The sequence below is a fragment of the Hyperolius riggenbachi genome, chromosome 1, assembly GCF_040937935.1.
Source record: "Hyperolius riggenbachi isolate aHypRig1 chromosome 1, aHypRig1.pri, whole genome shotgun sequence".
Lineage (NCBI taxonomy): Eukaryota > Metazoa > Chordata > Amphibia > Anura > Hyperoliidae > Hyperolius > Hyperolius riggenbachi.
In genome coordinates, this window is record NC_090646.1 from 486,400,863 (window position 1) to 486,420,474 (window position 19,612).

The 19,612-nt window shown below is 45.9% G+C and overlaps 1 protein-coding gene across 6 annotated transcripts in view; it reads right to left on the reverse strand.

Moving 5' to 3' along the window:
* Nucleotides 1-19,612, reverse strand: part of CARMIL3 (capping protein regulator and myosin 1 linker 3) — a 157,649-nt gene that overhangs the window by 107,668 nt on the left and 30,369 nt on the right. For all 6 annotated transcript variants that reach the window (XR_011022260.1, XR_011022259.1, XM_068242126.1 and 3 more), the window contains exons 3-5: nucleotides 12,943-12,993; nucleotides 10,140-10,199; nucleotides 3,960-4,078 (exon numbers count right to left, since the gene is read on the reverse strand). Coding sequence is in view for 4 of the 6 variants with exons in the window: in XM_068242126.1 (XP_068098227.1) it covers nucleotides 3,960-4,078; nucleotides 10,140-10,199; nucleotides 12,943-12,993 (230 nt within the window). In the remaining 2 variants the exon portion in view is untranslated. The remainder of the gene's footprint in view (nucleotides 1-3,959; nucleotides 4,079-10,139; nucleotides 10,200-12,942; nucleotides 12,994-19,612) is intronic.

Below are 19,612 nucleotides of genomic sequence, written 5' to 3' on the forward strand. Positions count from 1 at the left end.
CGCGATCGCGCGAATCGCAGCACTTTGCGCGCCCAAAAGTCCGCGAACGGCACTTCACGTGCTAACTGCTTAGCACACCCGTGCAAACAGTTAGCACGGCTTTGTGAATCAAGCCCACAGTATTTTCTTCAGAATTTTTTGTCTTAACTGTCCTAAATCTAGGAGTTATAATGCATTGTCTTTTTCCAAACTATTTACACAGGGAAGGCCTAGCAACAGTCATGAAAAAATACAGGTAGCAACAGCCATGAAAAAATATGATAAAAATACAGACTAAGCAAAGAAACATGTGCAATAACCCACGAGAACCAACTGATATTGACCTTTCAGTAGTACCGGTATAATTTCAGCTGCAATCTGATTTGTTGCCTTGGGTAACTGTGCTTTGTACTCGAAGATAGTTTATAGACTGTGTATAGACAAAGCTTGACAGCATAATGTATACATTTCAGTTCTGGAACTAAACTGACAACATTATTTACAGATGTTTGCTTCAGGAGGTTTCAGTGATTTAACAACCTCAGAGCAGTAGATATATATTACAGCATTTCACTGTGCAGCATAAAGACAAATCTCATTTAAACGCTGTGAAGTTTCATTCTACCAGCTACATAATCAGAGACATTGAGATTTTTGAAAGCTGTATTTATTACTTTTTGGGGTTTTTTTTAAGTAGTTTGATTCAGTCCTTATAGATTTGTTGCATCCATCTACTTCCTTCCTATATTCTTTAGCAACCAATTACATTTGAGCTCCTCTAATCTGCTTTCCAAACATCAGAGAACTTCACTGGAAACATTGATAGACAATGAAATTGAGCAATATTTAAGTGTCTTATCTTGTTTTCTTCATGTGAGCAGTACGTGAAATATGAAAAGCCTTAGTGAAAAACCCATACTAGTATGAATAACGGTTCTGATTACGCACTCTTTAAATAATGCTTCTGATAATATTTAAATAGTTTAATATAGAAAGAGCAAAGCTAATTACTGGAATTACTCAAAGCAATGTTAATAATATTGAGCAGCCATTACTACCATAAAAAGATAATGACGAAAATTCAATGTGACATGTTGCTGATGCTTTTTTCTCTGTAACTTTATAGGAACTGACAGAGCCATTTTTCCTGAATACGCTCTGATCCAGCAGCTCCTTTTGAAGTTGAAAGGCCTGTAAAAAAGGAATAAGGCCTGCAGTATACTTTATTTTTTTTCACAGAGAATAAATCAGTCTTTAAAGTCCTTCAGATGTCAATGACCTTCAACAACTCTGGGATGGACATAGACCTACAAGGGTGGCCAACTATGCAAGCACAGCCCGAGTGCATGGAGGTAGAAGTCAATCAACAGGCAGGTAGTTAAACATGTATACTTACCTATATGTATAGTGAAGAAGTAAGGAACAACTAGACGTTTCTAATAGCACTGTCTACAGATATTTCACAGGGGTCTCCACTCCAAACGGGTCCATGAAGACTTTTACGCCCACAACAGAAGGTGATATGTTTCTGCTGCTCATAAAACAGGCAGCATAACCACAGTATGAGCATTGAGTTCCCACTAACCTGTAGGTTCCAGGCATTTTTAGCTCGATTTACTGCAAACATTTCTATAAGTGTTGCCATCCCAAAAGTGATGGGACAGTTTAGCAAACATTGTTCAGTTGCTGCTACTTTATGTAGAAAGCACCAACCCCTAACACAGATTAGATAAACGTTCAGTTGCTGATATGTACTAAGGCTAAGGAAAATGTCACTTTTTCTAGCCTATGTAAGCCTTTTAAAGACACAAATTGCACATAAATGAACAGGAGAAGAAATGCAACAGAAGATATTGCCCCTGATTCACCAAACTGTACGCAATGCATGCAATTTAACCTGTACTAATGCCGTCATTGCTACCTATAAAATTGCCTTGGACTACCTGTGTGTACTGTATACAGCATTCTTATGTCTCTGCCCATACTGGAAAGCTTAACTGCCATTTGTCAGGACACATTCTTTCAGGTGTAAAAATGAAAAGCAATGAAAACCTAAAAGTACACATAGGGGTTTGATTCACTATCACTATAGCCCCCTTAACGCACGCTTTGTGTGTCTTATCAGGGTTAACGTGCCTTATCAGAGTTGCCGTGCCTTATCAGAGTTAGTGTGCCTTATCAGAGTAGCATAGCGAGTGCTACGAACTTATGCCTGCTAATTGGCAATGACAAGAGCTCCACTCATCCTGCCCTGAGCCCCTGCCTGTCCAATCACTTTAAAAGACATTATTCCCGCACTTTGATTGGCTCAACAGGCTGCCTGTCACTTGACAGGAAACTTGACAGGCAGCCTATTGGGCCAATTATCACATATAAGTTCGTAGCGCTCGTTATGCTACTTTGATAAGGCACGCTAACGCTTATAAGGCACGTTTACTCTGATAAGGCATGCTAAGCGTGCAGTAAGGGGGGCTATAGTGATAGTGAATCAACCCCATAATTCCCTACAGAACTATGCCAAACCAAAACACGTTTTTGTTCTGAAGCCCTATTCCAGGAAAAACAATGCACTTTAGTTTTAGAAAGCGTGGTGAGGGGATAGAACTCTTGTTCATTTACACAGAACATACCAGAGCTGGTTAAAGCCATTAAAATAATAGAGACAAATTTTAAATAAGCAATACATAGTAGAACATAATACATTACCCAATTGTATGTTAATTATCCTGATTTCAGCATTAGAAATACTTCCTATATGAATATAGTGCTGCATGTTGATATGTAACCTCAGCCTCCCAGTGATGTATAGCCTAGGCTGTTTGGTTATGCAGCCTTCTGTCCCAGAACATCCTGGGAGACCAGAGCCCATATGCAATTAACTTTTTCTCCTGAGTTTTCTCCTAGGTGAGATTTTTAAACTTGTTAATAAAATGCCTTTTAAATCACTGCAAGAAAGAAATTGCTCAAAATAAATTTGATAGTATTATCTCACTTACTTTTTGGCACTTTTTCAATTGTATAGTGCTAAAAAGTTATTTTATATGGAAGATGAAAACTTATGTCCTAGGAGAAAAAGTGAATTGCATATGGGCCTAGGTGTTGTTTCTGCTCACTTCATAACACACAACAAGCAAACATGCCATAGTTATACACCTTGCCAGTAATAAAGGTGTCCCCACCTGTGATACATTTAAGAATGGAAATCAGAAAGAGGAAAGTTTTTACAATGGGCAACCATAGACACAAATATTTATATTGAATATTCTAAAATATAAGCAGTTTTAATTATTAAGTTACATTTAGAAAAGTTTCCTTTTATGACAGGCTATATAGATTTATTGCCCACAAAACACCCTCAAATACACATAGACCTAGAGACAGTACATGCGATACAAAACGCAAAAGAAATACTTAAAATGTAAAATGCAATTTAATTTTATATGACAATCTGGAACAAAATACATGCCAGCAACATAGCCGAATAGTCATATCCTGGAATCATAAACTAGAGGAGTAGCAAAGTTTATCATTAAAAGTAAGAAGTTCTGAATCAGGATGAAACCATTTATTGGCTAACTTAGAAGAAAAGGAGTACGCTTTTGGCTTTGAAGCCTCCATGAGACTGATTACTGTATACTGACATCATTTAGGACACACAACTTATATACAGTACATCAACGTCTTTCTTTTACTGATGGCTAACACGGTACAATATTCCACTGCTCATTGTCATTAACAAGTTGAAAGCAATTGAAAAGAATAGTGAACTGGTCTCTAGTCTAGACAGACTTATCTGAAGAACTGAACGCTGTTAATTGTCACAGACATATAACCCTTAATAAAAAAAAAAACCATTCTGTATCACAGAGACTAACCAACTGCAATTAAAACATTACTTCTGGACAGATGAGCTGTGCGATAATTAAGCTGCTGGATGTGTGAAGCAAGAGAGATTATTTCATTTTAGAATGGGAACTCACACTGTATCTGGAGTGGGGAATATTTTGGACAGAGTGGCCTGGATGCTGCTAATGAGCTGGTCTGTATTCTGGGCTGACAGCGTCAGCTGGAAATTCACCTTCTCTGTCTCAATGAGAATCTGAAACAGAATAGTAACCTAGATTATTTTATCACAGCAAATATAATTTTATTTAGTGACTTTATCATGTATATAGCAACATCTTCATCATCAGTGATTTGCACAGTTCAGGGTGTCATTCTATGGGCCCCGCCCTCCCATTGCTAGTGATCTAATGCCTTCACAACAGTTAAACAAGCTCACACACCACAGAGCAAGTTTAACTACATGCTACTCACCAAAACCCGGATCACCTACAAGACAAAAAGAGCCTAGTGGCTATTGGGTCCTCGGAGCCCTGGCTGCAATCTCCTTTGAATTCATGGTCCCATTCCATCTTTCGAAGAAGGGGGCGGGGGGTAGGAGGTAATGATGCTACCTTGATTGCCCTGTGCCCTCTTTCCATTTTTACAATGCACTCACATGTATAGAGAATTGAGGAAGAACTGAACTGGCTTACACTGGTATACAGCTTTTCTTAGACTCCTGAAGCGAATGGGATATGGAAGCTGCCATATTTATTTCCTTTTAAACAATGCCAGTTGCCTGGCATCCTGCTGATCTTTCATGCATCAGTAGAGTCTAAATCACACAAATGAAACAAGCGTGCAGTGAAACTTCAAACATCTGATCTGCATGCTTGTTTACGGTCTATGGCTAAAATTGTATTGGAGCTGTGGATCAGCAGGACAGCCAGGCAATTTGAATTGTTTAAATCCAAATAAATATGTCAGCTTCCATATCCCTCTCACTTTAGGTGTCCCTTAACCACTTCCCCTCCAAGGGGTTTTTCCCTTATAAAACCAGAGCAATTTTCACCTGTCAGCGCTCCTTCCATTCATTCGCCTACAACTTTATAACTAGTCTTATCACAATGAAGCAATCTATATATTTTTTTTTTAGCCACCAATTAGGCTTTCTTTGGAGGGTACTTTTTTGCTAAGAGTAATTTTATTCTAAAAGTGTTTTAACACCAACATTCAGGCTAAGGAGGACACGGGAGACAATACAGGACACAGGGGGACAAGCCAGGACACAGGGGAACAAAAAGACTAACAGAGGAGGACACAAGGGAGACAATACAGGACACAGGGGGACAAAAAGAGACACGAAGGAGGACACAAGGGAGACAATATAGGACACAGGGGGACAATACAGGACACTGGGGAACAAAAACAGGCACAGAGGAGGATACAACAGGGACAATACAGGACACAAAAGGGACAATACAGGACACGGGAACAATATAGGATACAGGGGGACAAAAAGAGGCATGGAGGAGAACTAAAGGGGGACAAAACAGGACACGGATCCAAAAAAAAAAAAAAAAGGCACGCAGGACACAAGGGGGACAATACAGGACACAGGAGGACACAAAGGGGCATGGAGGATGACACAAGGGGGACAGAAGGAGACATGTAGGGACACAAGGGGGGGGGGGGGACACAAGGTACAAGGGGAAATAATAATTTGGGGAGAACATCCGCAAGACACCCCTGCACCATGGACACACCAGGGTTAATTTTTTTTTCCACTGGTGTTAGTCCTCTAAACCTAGGTGCTTGTTATAGTCAGGAGCATCTTAAATAGGGATGATCACATATATGCAAATTCTTCCGAGTTGATGCAAATGTATGCACATTTTTATGCAAATGTATGCAGTTTGAAAATTCACCAATCAATTTAAAGAGAACCAGAGACGTTGGGAAATTTTTATACATACCTAGGGCTTCCTCCAGCCCCATAAGCTTGGATCATCCTCCGCTGCCTCTATTCGCCGGTACCGGGTCCCGTACTTTCGGCCAGTCCACGCACACGTAGTGCGTCACTGCCGGCGGTTGCGGCCAATTTTCCGCATGCACAGGGGCTCCCTCCATATACTTACGCGTGTGCCTCCATACTACGCAGGCACATGCGTAAGGATATGGAGGGAGCCCCTGTGCATGCGGAAAATTGGTCCACCGGAAGTGACGGGACCCGCTACCGGCGAAAGAAGCAGTGGAGGACGGCGGCTTGGGAGCGATCCAGGCTTATGGGGCTGGAGGAAGCCCCAGGTATGTATAAAAGCTTTTCCTATTTTTTCATTTGCTTCGTCTCTGGTTACTTAACCACCCTGGCGTTCTATTTCCCCAGGATTTCCGTGCAAAAAGTGGTTCAATTAATTTCCCATAATTTTCAACCAATTTTTTTTTTTTTGCAATCTTTTTTTTTTGTATTGAATTCAATACAGGTTATTGTATTGAATTAAATTTAAAAAAAAAAGTGTTTGCTGCGAGATTTTGATGATGCTGTGTGACACTGGTTCCATCAACGCCGATCGACGGGGGACATGTGATCTCCAAGGGAGAAGCAAAATCCGCCAAGGGACATGGAAGAAGGCACCGGGGAAGCTATCAGAGGTACGCGACGAGGGATCAGCATGCCAATGGTGAGTATAAGACCCAGATGTATAGCCAGGTATAGTTAGCCAGATGTATAGTTAGCCAGATGTGCAGCCAGGTGTAGTTAGCCAGATGTATTAGCCAGGAATAGTTTAGCCAGATGTTTTGCCAGGTATATAGGGAGCAAGATGTTTGCCAGGTGTATAGGAGACAGATGTGCAGCCAGGTGTATAGGAGACAGATGTTTGCCAGGTGTATAGGAGACAGATGTGCAGCCAGGTGTATAGGAGACAGATGTGCAGCCAGGTGTATAGGAGACAGATGTGCAGCCAGGTGTAGGGAGTCATATGTATAGGGAGCCAGGTTTGCGGGTGCCTCTGCCCCCCCACCCCCCCCATTGCCCCCTGACTCTGGCCGGGTGTCCCTTCTGTGGGGGGGCTCCCCTTCTGTGCTGGCTGGTAGTGGCCGGTGGGGATCCCCTCTGTGGGGGGGGGGGATCCCCATACTGTGCGTGCAGGTGGCTGGGTGGCCCTTCTGTGTGTGTGGGGGATATCCCCTTCTATGGGGGCTAGTCATGGTCTGTCGGGGACACCCCCTTCTGTTGTGGGGGGAGGTGGGTGTCCCCATCTATGAGGGCTGTGGGTGGCCTCTCCCTCCTCTTCCCCCCATCCCTTCCGATCCCCCGTGCCCCCCCCCCCCCCAATCCCGTGTCTCCCCCGTCAGAAGCCCTGATCTACTCACCTGAGGGCTTGCTCCTGCGGCGGAAGCGGCGCACTTCCTCCTCCATCGCAAAGTCTCGTGTTCTCTGTAATTACTGTACGCGGCTTGGTGATGTCACCAAGCCGCGTACTGTAATTACAGAGACCGGGACTTCGGCGATGGAGATGGAGGGTGTGCATCTCGGCCAGCGCAGGAGAAAGCCCTCAGGTGAGTAAAGCAGGGCTTTTGACTGACAGGGGGGAGACACGGGATGGGGGGGGACACAGGATCGGGGGTGAGGAGGGCACGGGGGACAGAGAGGGAGGAGGGAAAGGCCACCCACAGCTCTCATAGAAGGGGACACCCACCTCCCCCCCCCCCGCACAGAAGGGGGTGTCCCCGACCGGCCAAGACTCGCCCCATAGGGGGGATACCCGCCCCCCCCCCCCACACACACTACAGGGTCACCCGCACGCAAATTACGGGGATGCCCCCCCCCCCTCCCCACAGAGAGGATCCCCGCCGGTACCGGCCACTACCAGCCAGCACAGAAGGGGACACCCTCCCCCCGCACAGAGGGGATCCCCGCACCAGCCACCCGCAGCACAGCAGGGGACCCCCCCCCCCACAGAGGGGATCCCCGCACCAGCCACCCGCAGCACAGAAGGGGAATCCCGCATGCTGCTGAGCACATTCTCTGCTCCGATGGCTGCACAGGGATTCCCCAGGGTGGCTGGATGCTAGTTCTGCACGCTGTGGGTAGCACAGATCGCTACCCACAGCGTGCTGACAGGCATCCAGCCATCCTGGGGAATCCCTCTGATGAGGGAAAAGTGCAGCCGGCGGGGCAGAGAAACAATAAATCTCCCTGGCAGTATTGACGAGCTCAGCTCGTCAATACCGCTTTCAGCAAGTTTTTCCTGGACGAGCTGAGCTCGTCAATACCACCAGGGTGGTTAAAGAGACTCCGTAACAAAAATTGCATCCTGTTTTTTATCATTCTACAAGTTCCAAAAGCTATTCTAATGTGTTCTGGCTTACTGCAGCACGTTCTACTATCACCATCTCTGTAATAAATCAACTTATCTCTCTCTTGTCAGACTTGTCAGCCTGTGTCTGGAAGGCTGCCAAGTTCTTCAGTGTTGTGGTTCTGTGATGCATCTCCCCCCTCCAGGCCCCTCTCTGCACACTGCCTGTGTATTATTTAGATTAGGGCAGCTTCTCTCTTCTCTCTTATCTTTTACAAGCTGGATAAATCCTCCTCTGAGCTGGCTGGGCTTTCACATACTGATGAATTACATACAGGCAGAGTTGTCTGCACTCTGCAGTAAGAAACAGCCTGACACTTCAGTGGAAGATAGCTGCAGGGGGAAAGAAACACACAAATGATCTCTTGAGATTAAAAAGGAAGGGTGTATACAGCCTGCTTGTGTATGAATGTATTTTCTATGTGTGGACATACTGTACATCAACCTACTTCCTGTTTTGGTGGCCATTTTGTTTGTTTATAAACAAACTTTTAAAAACGGTTTTTAACCACTTTTAATGCGGTGAGGAGCGGCAAAATTGTGACAGAGGGTAATAGGAGATGTCCCCTAACGCACTGGTATGTTTACTTTTGTGCGATTTTAACAATACAGATTCTCTTTAAACCCAGGTTTAAAATGATTGGTCCTTTTTCAAGCTGCATATATTTCCATAAAAATGTGCATAATTTCAGAAATATTTACATCTCATTGATCGTCCTTAGTCTTAAAGTCTGAAAAATACAGTAATAAGGTTCTCCTGAGTTAGGGCACATTCGAGAACATAAATGATACAGGAAACCAGGTCTGAGTTTTCGAAAAATCATAAATTATGGTGGTAAAAAATTGCAACTCTCACTTTGAGCACACTAGAAAATAGCTGAGGCTGACGAAATTCATGCAGCCTTCTATTCATTAAAATAAATGTACTGTGTGTGAGTACATACAGCTGCTATGGCACAAACACTACTTCACTATCATTTCGGCAATGTTCACTTTATTTTCATATAACGCAGGTTAGGGTTACAAATGTTTGCCAACTTATCGCAAAGAATTTAAAAAAGGAACCAGTCCTGTCTTGCTGGATCACTGTTAGGCTTGGTTCCCACTTGTTAAAAACAGTACCCATTCGGTACTTTCAATAAAATATTTGAAATAGAAAAATAAGATGCATATTCACTAAAAAACAGAACTGTTTGCTGCGTTGCGGTCCCAGCCTACTGCATTTCTGTGGATGAGCGGATGCGTTGCCCATATCTACCTATGGTGCATTGCATCCGCCAGCGATAAAGCTACAATGGAACAGAGCAGACACGGAACTGCCCGCTCCGAACCGAACAGACCCAGTACAAGTGGTAAGCAAGTCTTACAAATTCACTCAGGCATTCATCAAGATCTGAATTCTCACAACTATTACTGGGGAGTACATTTTTCCGTCAAGCACAGCCATTCCTGGTTCTTCATGTCCTTCTGCCTATTAGTGAGAACTATGACTTTCTGCTGAAAGTGTTAATTCAACTTTTGTATGAATGATTGTAAATTTGCATCAATTAGCTGCTAAGAGAAAGTAACTCTTTGTGGGCAGCACTGCACCTTTACAAAAGCCTGGATCTCTACCCCTTTCTTCTAGTAGCCACTACTAGATTTCCAGTACAAGTCACTCAAAAATACAATAGTATAGAAGGCAAAATTCAAACCTCCATGAATTATTTTTCCACCCCACACCTGTGACAGCCCATAGCTGCTGTTGTAGCGCATTCAGACATGTCTGGAGGACACAATCATACAGAAAATCTCCATTTTCCTCATCTCCTGATCTTGGTGACCCTCTTAATGGTCTCACCATCTGGTGCCCAGTCAGAATAAAATTGACAAGAAATTCTAAACCGTCCCCATTCTGTCCAAAATGAAAATAAATCTAATTTTGTCTTGAGTTCCTTGTATGCCAGTGATATATATTTCACAAATATTCCATACCTGACTTAGACTGATGGCTGTGAGAGATCGGATTTCCAGCACACTGAAGGAGCTTTCAATCTAAAGAGAGCAGTAAAATGAATAAGTCAGTGTGGTCACATGGGAATACTGGAAGATGCTGGTTGCAATAATGATGAGCTAGAATAGAAGAAAAATGGAAGGAATATCTGGTTGTAAGAATAATAAAAAGAAAGCTCAAGAATAACAGAAAAGCGATAGGTAATGAAAGCATTATGAGATCTAGGCCCATATGCAATTCACTTTTTCTCCTGAGTTTTCTCCTAGGTGATATTTTCATGGCTTCTTATAAAATGCCTTTTAAACAAACAGCAAGCAAGAAAATGCTGAAAATAATTTTGGTAGGACTTTTTTCATCAACTGTTGGGTACTTTTTCAATTGTAAAATGCTGAAAAATTATTTAAAATGAAAATGATCTCCTAGGAGAAAACTTGGGAGAAAAAGGTGAATTGTATATGGGCCCCAGTCAGTTCTGTTATTAAAGCATAACTCCAAGCAAAATCAATGTAGCCATCAGAAGGCTATACATTCACCTACTTCCCTCTAGTGTAAATGCTGGCAGTCCCTTGTTGTCTATGTCCTGTGTCACTGACATTGTCCTGTTTCCTGCACTGTCACATGCCACAGGTTCTGTTTTCAGACCCCCCCCCCCCCTTAATGAAACGTCCCTTGGCCAGACCCAGCATATACAGACATGCAGACAAGAGGCTGTGTGCACTAAACTGTGTTAAGCACAATAATGTGTGCGAAGCCTTAAAGGGGTTCTGTGGAGGTTCTACAAAGACAAAATCCAACACTTACCTGGGGCTTCTATCTACCCCCTGCAGCTGTAATGTCCCGCGCCGCCCTCCTCGGTTCCCCGCCGCCGGTCCCGGTCTAATATTCGTGTAAATAGACGAATACTGCTTGCTCCCGTGTGCGTCATCGGGAGCTTACTGCGCAGACGCAGTACAAAGTTTTCTTGTACTGTGCAGGCGCAGTAAGCTCCAGATGACACGCACGGTAGCGAGCACGCACGCAGTCACGGGGCGCGCAGCCACGGGGCGCGCAGCCGCAGTGTAATTTGTTGCGTATTTAGGATGGGATCGGCGGTGGGAAACGGAGCATCGGAGGAGGATGGTGCGGGACATTACAGCTGCAGGGGGCAGATAGAAGCCCCAGGTTAGTGTCAGATTTCGTTTTTTAAACAACACCAAAGAACTCCTTTAAGGCCTGTTTCCACCACGCGATTTCCCTAGCCATTTTCCCAAATGTTTCACGTTTTGCGACAATTATGACCGTCACGGCAGGTCAGATCTTTAAGATCCCCGACAACTCTGTGCAAAGCACTTGACTTCCCGTTCGCACCCATCTGGTACTCTCATTTAGCGTTGCGTGACTTTGCCCGCAGGAAGATGGATCGAGCACTCGTCATTGAAGGACATCGTCAGCACTCGTTACTGAAGGACATTGCTGGATCTTCCTTCCTGCATCACTGTGTTCATTGTGTAGCATTAAGATGAGTAGAGTGTAATGCAGTACATCACATACAATACACTACATGCAATTCATTACACTATGTTTAATGGAGGGGTTAATGTAGGGGGGAGTGGTGTATGCTCTAAACTGCTTAACACAATGTAGTGCATACACCATGCACCCCCCCCCCCCCCCCCGATATCTACTGCTCCTATCAGTACTGCATGGTAGACACTTGCATACAGGATGCCAGCTACTAGAGCAGTGTAAAATGATATGCTCCCTAACAGGTCCCTTCATTTTAAGTGGCGGTATACTAATACAACAAGAAATGTCTAAAATGCTTTGTATACAAAGGTTATAGTACCACAACTTTCCCCCCCCCCCCCCCCCCAAGTTTTGGTTAATGTCAGCAGAACAGGAGTTAATAACTGGTTCCTGTTGCAGTGGCAACTTAGTAGTATTTCCTCTTATTTGGAAATAGCTGGTATATCCCCAAAGATGAAGTGAGATTCTATTCACATCCCTAATGAAAACTCTCATGAAACTCTCAACACTTTCTAATGAAATCTAAAAAGAGAGTGTTGCCCAGCTATTGCAGTGACTAATTGTGCCCTAACCAACAGCTCTGCAGAATTCTGATGACTGTCTCATACTGATAAAGTGGCAAATGATCATATGGCTACAGGTAAGGCAAAATGTTATTATTTTTACTATAGTGCTTCCAATTGATCCATAGTTCCATAGCTCTGTTTTTATAGCGTTAGAAGTCTAAAGCTGGCCACTAACGGTCCAATTTCTAGCGAAAAATTGTTCAAGCGATCAGAAATTGTGATCGGATTGGTTGTAAATAATCTCCATTGGTGAACACAATCGATTATGATCGAGTGAAAAAAATGTCGCCCGAATGAATTTTCGTCGAACGAAAATTTAGATTTTCTTGGTGGTCGTGATAGATAGGAAGCAATGATTGGTTAGTTGATGGTGCAGTGAACGATTTTTCGTCCGATCAGAATTTTCTTTTTCGCTAGAAATTGGACCGTTAGTGGCCAGCTTAACTGGCTGCTTTGTGTTACCACACAGCCTTTTCCTGCTTTCAACACAGCCTTCTCTACTTTGTCATATATGTCCACATCAGGATTTCACACTACACTAACTTTCAATATGTTTGTTTTGATCTATTTTATCCTCTCAGTTACCATACATCTGCATTTTGCTTTGTTTATGGGCAGTCTCACTGCAGACATAATAGAATTGGTCCATCAAAGCAGAACACTGTGTTTTAGGCCTACATGTTTGAAATGAATAAGTGCAATGTCTACTGACCTTTGCTGGCAGTTTGATGTAAAAAATGTAGAATCTCCAACATGTTGTCACCTGTGGAAGAACACACATTGTAAATATGTACACAGGCACTTTGCTATTTCTCTAGCTATAGGATATGAGTTTTTGTTCACGAATCTCCAACACAAACACAAAAAGAGGAGTTGCCATGGTAACATTCTTTATTTTTGTATGCCCTTAATTATTTATGATTTTCGGGAAAAGACAAAAAGAAAGTAACTATAAATAACTGTACAAGGTTTATCGCTGTGAGCACAATGCTGTAATTTGATAAGCTGTAAAATCTTGGCAAACAGCATCACTGCACAAACAGTGCTATGAGACCTGCAGTATAACACCTTTGTACCATGTCATGATTGCCGCACAGACTGTGATTTTAGCAGGATCTCATAAATGATCACTTTTCTTTTGCAGTTGTTACAAATTGATCATTTGCAAAAATGATGCAATCAATTCCTTTAATATATACTGTAATCTTTTATTATTCCCTTTCTGATACAAATTTCTAACCTTACAGATCTTTAAAACTACAGTACTGATTTTGTGGATTTATCAATGATTACTTATCTGCCAGAGTAGAAAAGTAATAATTATTTTCTTTCCCAACAACTACTTCCAATGGAAAATAGAAAAAGAAAAGGAAAAGAAAAAAACCGAGAGCCCAATATGGTGTAGTATGTTAAAGACAATTGGTAAGTGGTTTAGTGAGAGAATTTATACTCACAAACATGGGTTACCATTCAGGCAACCACTCAATAGGCAGGTGAGGACATTAGACCTGTCCTCACTCAGGATTAAGAAGTCGCTCTCTGTAGTAAAGAAACAAGAAAGGGGGTAGCACTCCCCTCCACCAGGAGTGGACACAGAGTATTTGTATGTAGAACAGAGGCGCCAGCAGGATAAAAGTCAATAAAATGTTTAAAAATTGCTTGGAGGAAGTGGTGGGCTTGCCTCCCAAAAGCAGACACGAGATCCTGTCTTCATATAAATCAATACATTTACTATACGGTACCCCAAAAACAGTGCAACGCGTTTCGCAGGCCCAGCCTGCTTCATTATTATTATTATTAATATTTTTAGTATTTATATAGCGCCGACATATTACGCAGCGCTGTACAGTATATATATTGTCTTCATCAGGCAATAAACGTGAGGACAAAACTGTAGACAAGAGACAGCACATTATGCTATAGTAAATTCTGCAGTTACAAATTTGCATATCAATATATTGCATATCATAAAGCATACCATATGAAAAATTGCTTCATAGAGATGGCATAAAAGAGTTGGGTGTGCATTGTTTACTTGCACCCCCTATTGTTTACTTGCAGCATTGCCTGAGTATGTATTTGGTTGTTGTTGGGTCCGTCCAGTTTTCTAACATTGAAACACCAAGTTTGTAAGATTTGGGGTCCTTGGCATCAATAATGTGACAATGGAAGCAGTTTACATTTTCCCTTTGAAATCAATAAAACAAATCTAATTGGCTGTGGCTTCACCCCCTTTTCTGAATTTGAATCCCAGTCACCCAATGACCGACTGTAGCAGGTTTGAGGGCTCTGCCATTAACAGTGTAAGAATTGCAGCAATTTAAATATTCCCCACGAAAAGCAACAGGTGAATTTTGATTCACTGTTATAGCTAGGCTCCACTCACTTCCCTGAATATTAATAAGGGTCACCTAGTGACCAACTGTGCCAAGTTTGGGGATTCTGGCTTTTTTACTGTGAGAATGGCAGCCTTTTAAAATTTCCAATCAACGTGAATGGGTGAAATCTGATTGGCTGATTGTGGTACACAGGGGTAAGACCCCCCAAAACATATTTTTCCAAGTAGTGAAGGATCTGTATACCAAGTTTTGTTGGCATCAGTAAAGGCGTTTTCAAGCGATGGCAGCACATACAGACACACATACACAAACGTCCACCGGCTGGGATCGCTCGCTTCCCTAGTGCATGGAAGCCGGAGTGTCAGCTGACCAGCATCGGGTCATGTGGCACTCTGGCTTCTGTACACAGATGCCGGAAGCTGCTAGGAGCCTGCGGGGAGATAGAGGGAGACTGTCAGACATCGCTGGTGCCTCCGTAAGTATTTCAAAGCCTGCCAGCACCCACAGCCCCCCGAAAAAGGTCCCCGTTATCCCTCAGGAGTGCCGGTTAGTTGATACTTCCGGTTGCCCAGATTCCGGATGACGGGGACTTTGCTGTACTATATAGATTGATTGTACTGTCCACACTGCAAACAATGCAGTGCTGTAAACAAACAAACAAACAAACAAAAAACACATCCAGGATTCTCTTGCTTTGGAATGGGGATAAACAGCTCTGTACCCCACCGTGGCCAGCAGCAGTGGCTCAGACAGTATCACAGATGACAGATGTTGATCCAGGGATTTTATCTGATTGCCATCTGGAGTCGGGAAGGAATTTTTCCCTTTTGGGGCTAATTGGACCATGCTGTCACGATTGTGGAACTTTCCCCGTGATCAGCGCACAACGCGTGCGCTGACACGGCGGAGATCCTCCACAAGCGTATAATTTGCAGGAACCCAGCAAAAGGTGCTATGCACCTGTAGAGGGAAATTCCTGTCGGCAGATGGCGCTGGGGAGTGCAGAGGAACCAATCCTCTGTACCTCCACAAGTGCCAGACAGGAATTGTACGAAGCGCAGAACGCAATCCCAAGAGAGGCGATTGCGAATGAGATTGAGCAAAAGGGATAGGTTGTATGTGTGTGCGCCAATCCAGTCGCCACTCCGCGACCGCGCACACACAACAGCAGATACGAAATAGGAACGCGATCGCGAGAGGTGCGATCGCGAGACGTGACACAAGGCAGAACAGAATAGAATACGAGGGTAGCAAAGGCACAGCAAATACAATAAGGAGATACGGAAAATAACAACCGCTAGCTAACCGCGAACACCGCACTCATTCGCAACAGTGCACGCGGTTATGCGCGATCTCCACGTGATAAGCACAATAGAGACAAGCACGCCTAACTAACCATAAACAGACAAACATGAAACAGGGGACGCGAGCGCTTGCTTAACGGTTACCTCACCGAGCCTGTAGCAAGCGCAGCGGACAAGACAGACACACGAAAAACAAGAACTAGGCAGGAAGGATCCACCGCTCTTCCGCCAGAGCAAGTGTGATCCAAGCAGGAACACAGATCAGAAAGATCCACAGCCGCTAACGCTAGCGGCTAGTGCGATCTCAGCAAGACAGAACGATTCGCTATCAACCGCCGTTGGTGACAGCGCAATCGCGACCGACAAGACAGAACAGAAGGATCCCCAGCGCTCGCACAAAGTAGCTTGCGCGATCCCAGGAAACAGAACAGAAGGATCCCCAGCGCTAGCACAAAGTAGCTAGCGCGATCCCAGGAAACAGAACAGAAGAGATAGCTGGCAGCAACCGCTGCACCAGCTATACTCCAAGAACATAGATCAGAACCATTTCCTGTCAACCACCATAGGGACAGGACAATGGCAAACAGGCAAGACAAGACAGAACAGGCAATACAGATAATACAACCTGACTGGGCTAGAAGGGGAGCCTAAAGCAACCCCCAGGAATAAACTATACTAGATAGCAATGGCTGACACTCCAGCAGTGTCCATCAGGAACTGAGCATGGAAGGGAAATGACCAGCAAAGCATTGTGGGAAAGACATAGTACTTATAGTACACGCCTCCAATGAATGTGGCCAGGCAATTTGCATGACAACGTATGCAAATTCCTCTGCAAGCACAAGCTGCAAAAACTGACAGAAACTCTTCTTTCCAGAGTCCTGCAGCATGCAAACTTACACAATGGTCAAAGGGCTGCCTGTCTGCACAGGCAGCTGAGCAAATCATCACACATGCCTTGTAAGGATTTTTTTCGCCTTCCTCTGGATCAACAGGGATATGTGAGGGAGCAGGCTGGAGTTGTACTTTGTACTGGTTGAACTCGATGGACATATGTCTTTTTTCAACCAAAATAACTATGTAACTATGTAACTGACTAGACCCTTTGAATCTTTGTTGCCCAAAACAATGTTTTTTGATCATTTCAAGTGACAGTTTTGTAATGCAAACTGTACAAACACACTGCTTGACTCACTGATGGGCAGCCTCTTCTCACCTATGGAGAGGACAGGATGAGTAGGAAGTGGCCCACTGCAGGAATCCCAAAAGCATAGCAGTGCCCACAGGAACAAATTGAGGTCACTGGTTAGTGATCCAGTGTGACTAATTAACAGCCACTTCAGTGACACTGGGGACACCTGTACCAGAGGCGGCCTTTGGAGGGGGGGGGGGGCAAGTGGGGCGATCGCCCCAAACCCCAAGGGGGCCCCGCAATCATGCCTGCCATGCCCATTTTGGTGGCGGTGAAGGAAAGGGTTAAGTTAGGTGCAAGAGCCTCAGCCCAAGGGGCTTTTAGGTCAGTCAGTGGAGCATGGCTTGAAGCCGGAGGGGGCTCAGGCTGGAGCTTCCAGACTGGTTGGGGATGGGTGCTAGGCTGGATGGGGAGCTAGGGATACATAGAGGCTGGCTGGGTAGCTAGTAGTGTGTACCAGACTGGCTGGGGATAAGTGCTAGGCCGGCTGGGGATGGATGTTAGGCTTGCTGGCATGTCTGTTAATTTAACAACAACACCTTCCTTGCTGGGGATTGGTGCTAGGCTGGCTGAAGAGCTGGGGTTGGGTACTAGGCTGGCTGGGGAACTGGGGATGGGTACTAGAATGGCTGGGAAGCTGGAGATGGGTATTAGGCTGGCTGCAGAGCTAGGGGATGGGTACTATGCTGGCTTGGTGCTGGGGATGGGTACTAGGCTGGCTGTGGAGCTGGAGATAGATGCTAGGCAGTCTGGGGTGCTGGGGATGGGCACTAGGCTGGCTGTGGAGCTGGAGATGGATGCTAGGCTGTCTGGGGTGCTGGGGGTGGGTACTAGGCTGGCTGGGGAGCTGGAGATGCATGCTAGGCTGGCTGGGGAGCTGGAGATGGGTACTAGGCTGGCTGTGGATGGGTACTAGGCTGGCTGCGGAGCTGGGGATGGGTACTAGGCTGGCTTGGGTGCTGGGGATGGGTACTAGGCTGGCTGGGAAGCTGGAGATGGATGCTAGGTTGGCTGGGGAGATGGGGGTGGGTACTAGGCTGGCTAAAGAGCTGTGGATGGGTACTAGGCTGACTGTGGATGGGTACTAGGCTGACTGGGGAGGGTACTAGGCTGGCTGGGGAGCTGGGGATGGGTATTAGGCTGGCTGCGGAGCTAGGGGATGGGTACTAGGCTGGCTTGGGTGCTGGGGTGGGTACTAGGCTGGCTGGGGAGCTGGAGATGGGTACTAGGCTGGCTGGGGAGCTGTGGATGGGTACTAGGCTGGCTGGGGAGCTGTGGATGGGTACTAGGCTGGCTGCGGAGCTGGGGATAAGTACTAGGCTGGTTTGGGCGCTGGGGATAGGAACTAGGCTGGCTGGGAAGCTGGAGATGGATGCTAGGTTGGCTGGGGAGCTAATGGTGGTTACTAGGCTGGCAAAAGAGCTGTGGATGGTTACTAGGCTGACTGTGGATGGGTAGTATGCTGACTGGGGAGGGTACTAGGCTGGCTTGGGAGCTGGGGATGGGTATTAGGCTGGCTGCGGAGCTAGGGCATGGGTACTAGGCTGGCTGGGGAGCTGGGTATGGGTGCTAGGCTGGCTGGGGATGGGTACTAGGCTGGCTTGGGTGCTGGGGATGGGTACTAGGATGGCTGTGGAGCTGGAGATGGATGCTAGGCTGTCTGGGGTGCTGGGGGTGGGTACTAGGCTGGCTGGGAAGCTGGATGCTAGGCAGTCTGGGGTGCTGGGGATGGGTACTAGGCTGGCTGCGGAGCTGGGGATGGGTACTAGGCTGGCTGTGGAGCTGGAGATGGATACTAGGCTGTCTGGGGTGCTGGGGGTGGGTACTAGGCTGGCTGGGGATCTGGAGATGGATGCTAGGCTGGCTGGGGAGCTGGGTGCTAGGTTGGCTGGGGAGCTGGGGATGGGTACTAGGCTGGCTGCGGAGCTGGAGATGGGTACTAGGCTGGCTGCGGAGCTGGGGATGGGTAATAGGCTGGCTGCGGAGCAGGGGATGGGTACTAGGCTGGCTGTGGAGCTGGAGATGGATGCTAGGCTGTCTGGGGTGCTGGGGATGGGTACTAGGCTGGCTGGGGAGCTGGAGATGGATGCTAGGCTGGCTGGGGAGCTGGGTACTAGGCAGTCTGGGGTGCTGGGGATGGGTACTAGGCTGGCTGCGGAGCTGGGGATGGGTACTAGGCTGGCTGTGGAGCTGGAGATGGATGCTAGGCTGTCTGGGGTGCTGGAGATGGGTACTAGGCTGGCTGGGGAGCTGGAGATGGATGCTAGGCAGTCTGGGGTGCTGGGGATGGGTACTAGGCTGGCTGGGGAGCTGGAGATGGATGCTAGGCTGACTGGGGAGCTGGGTACTAGGCTGGCTGGGGATGGGTACTAGGCTGGCTTGGGAGCTGGGGATGGGTACTAGGCTGGCTTGGGAGCTGGGGATGGGTACTAGGCTGGCTTGGGAGCTGGGGATGGGTACTAGGCTGGCTTGGGAGCTGGGGATGGGTACTAGGCTGGCTTGGGCGCTGGGGGTGGGTACTAGGCTGGCTGGGAAGCTGGAGATGGA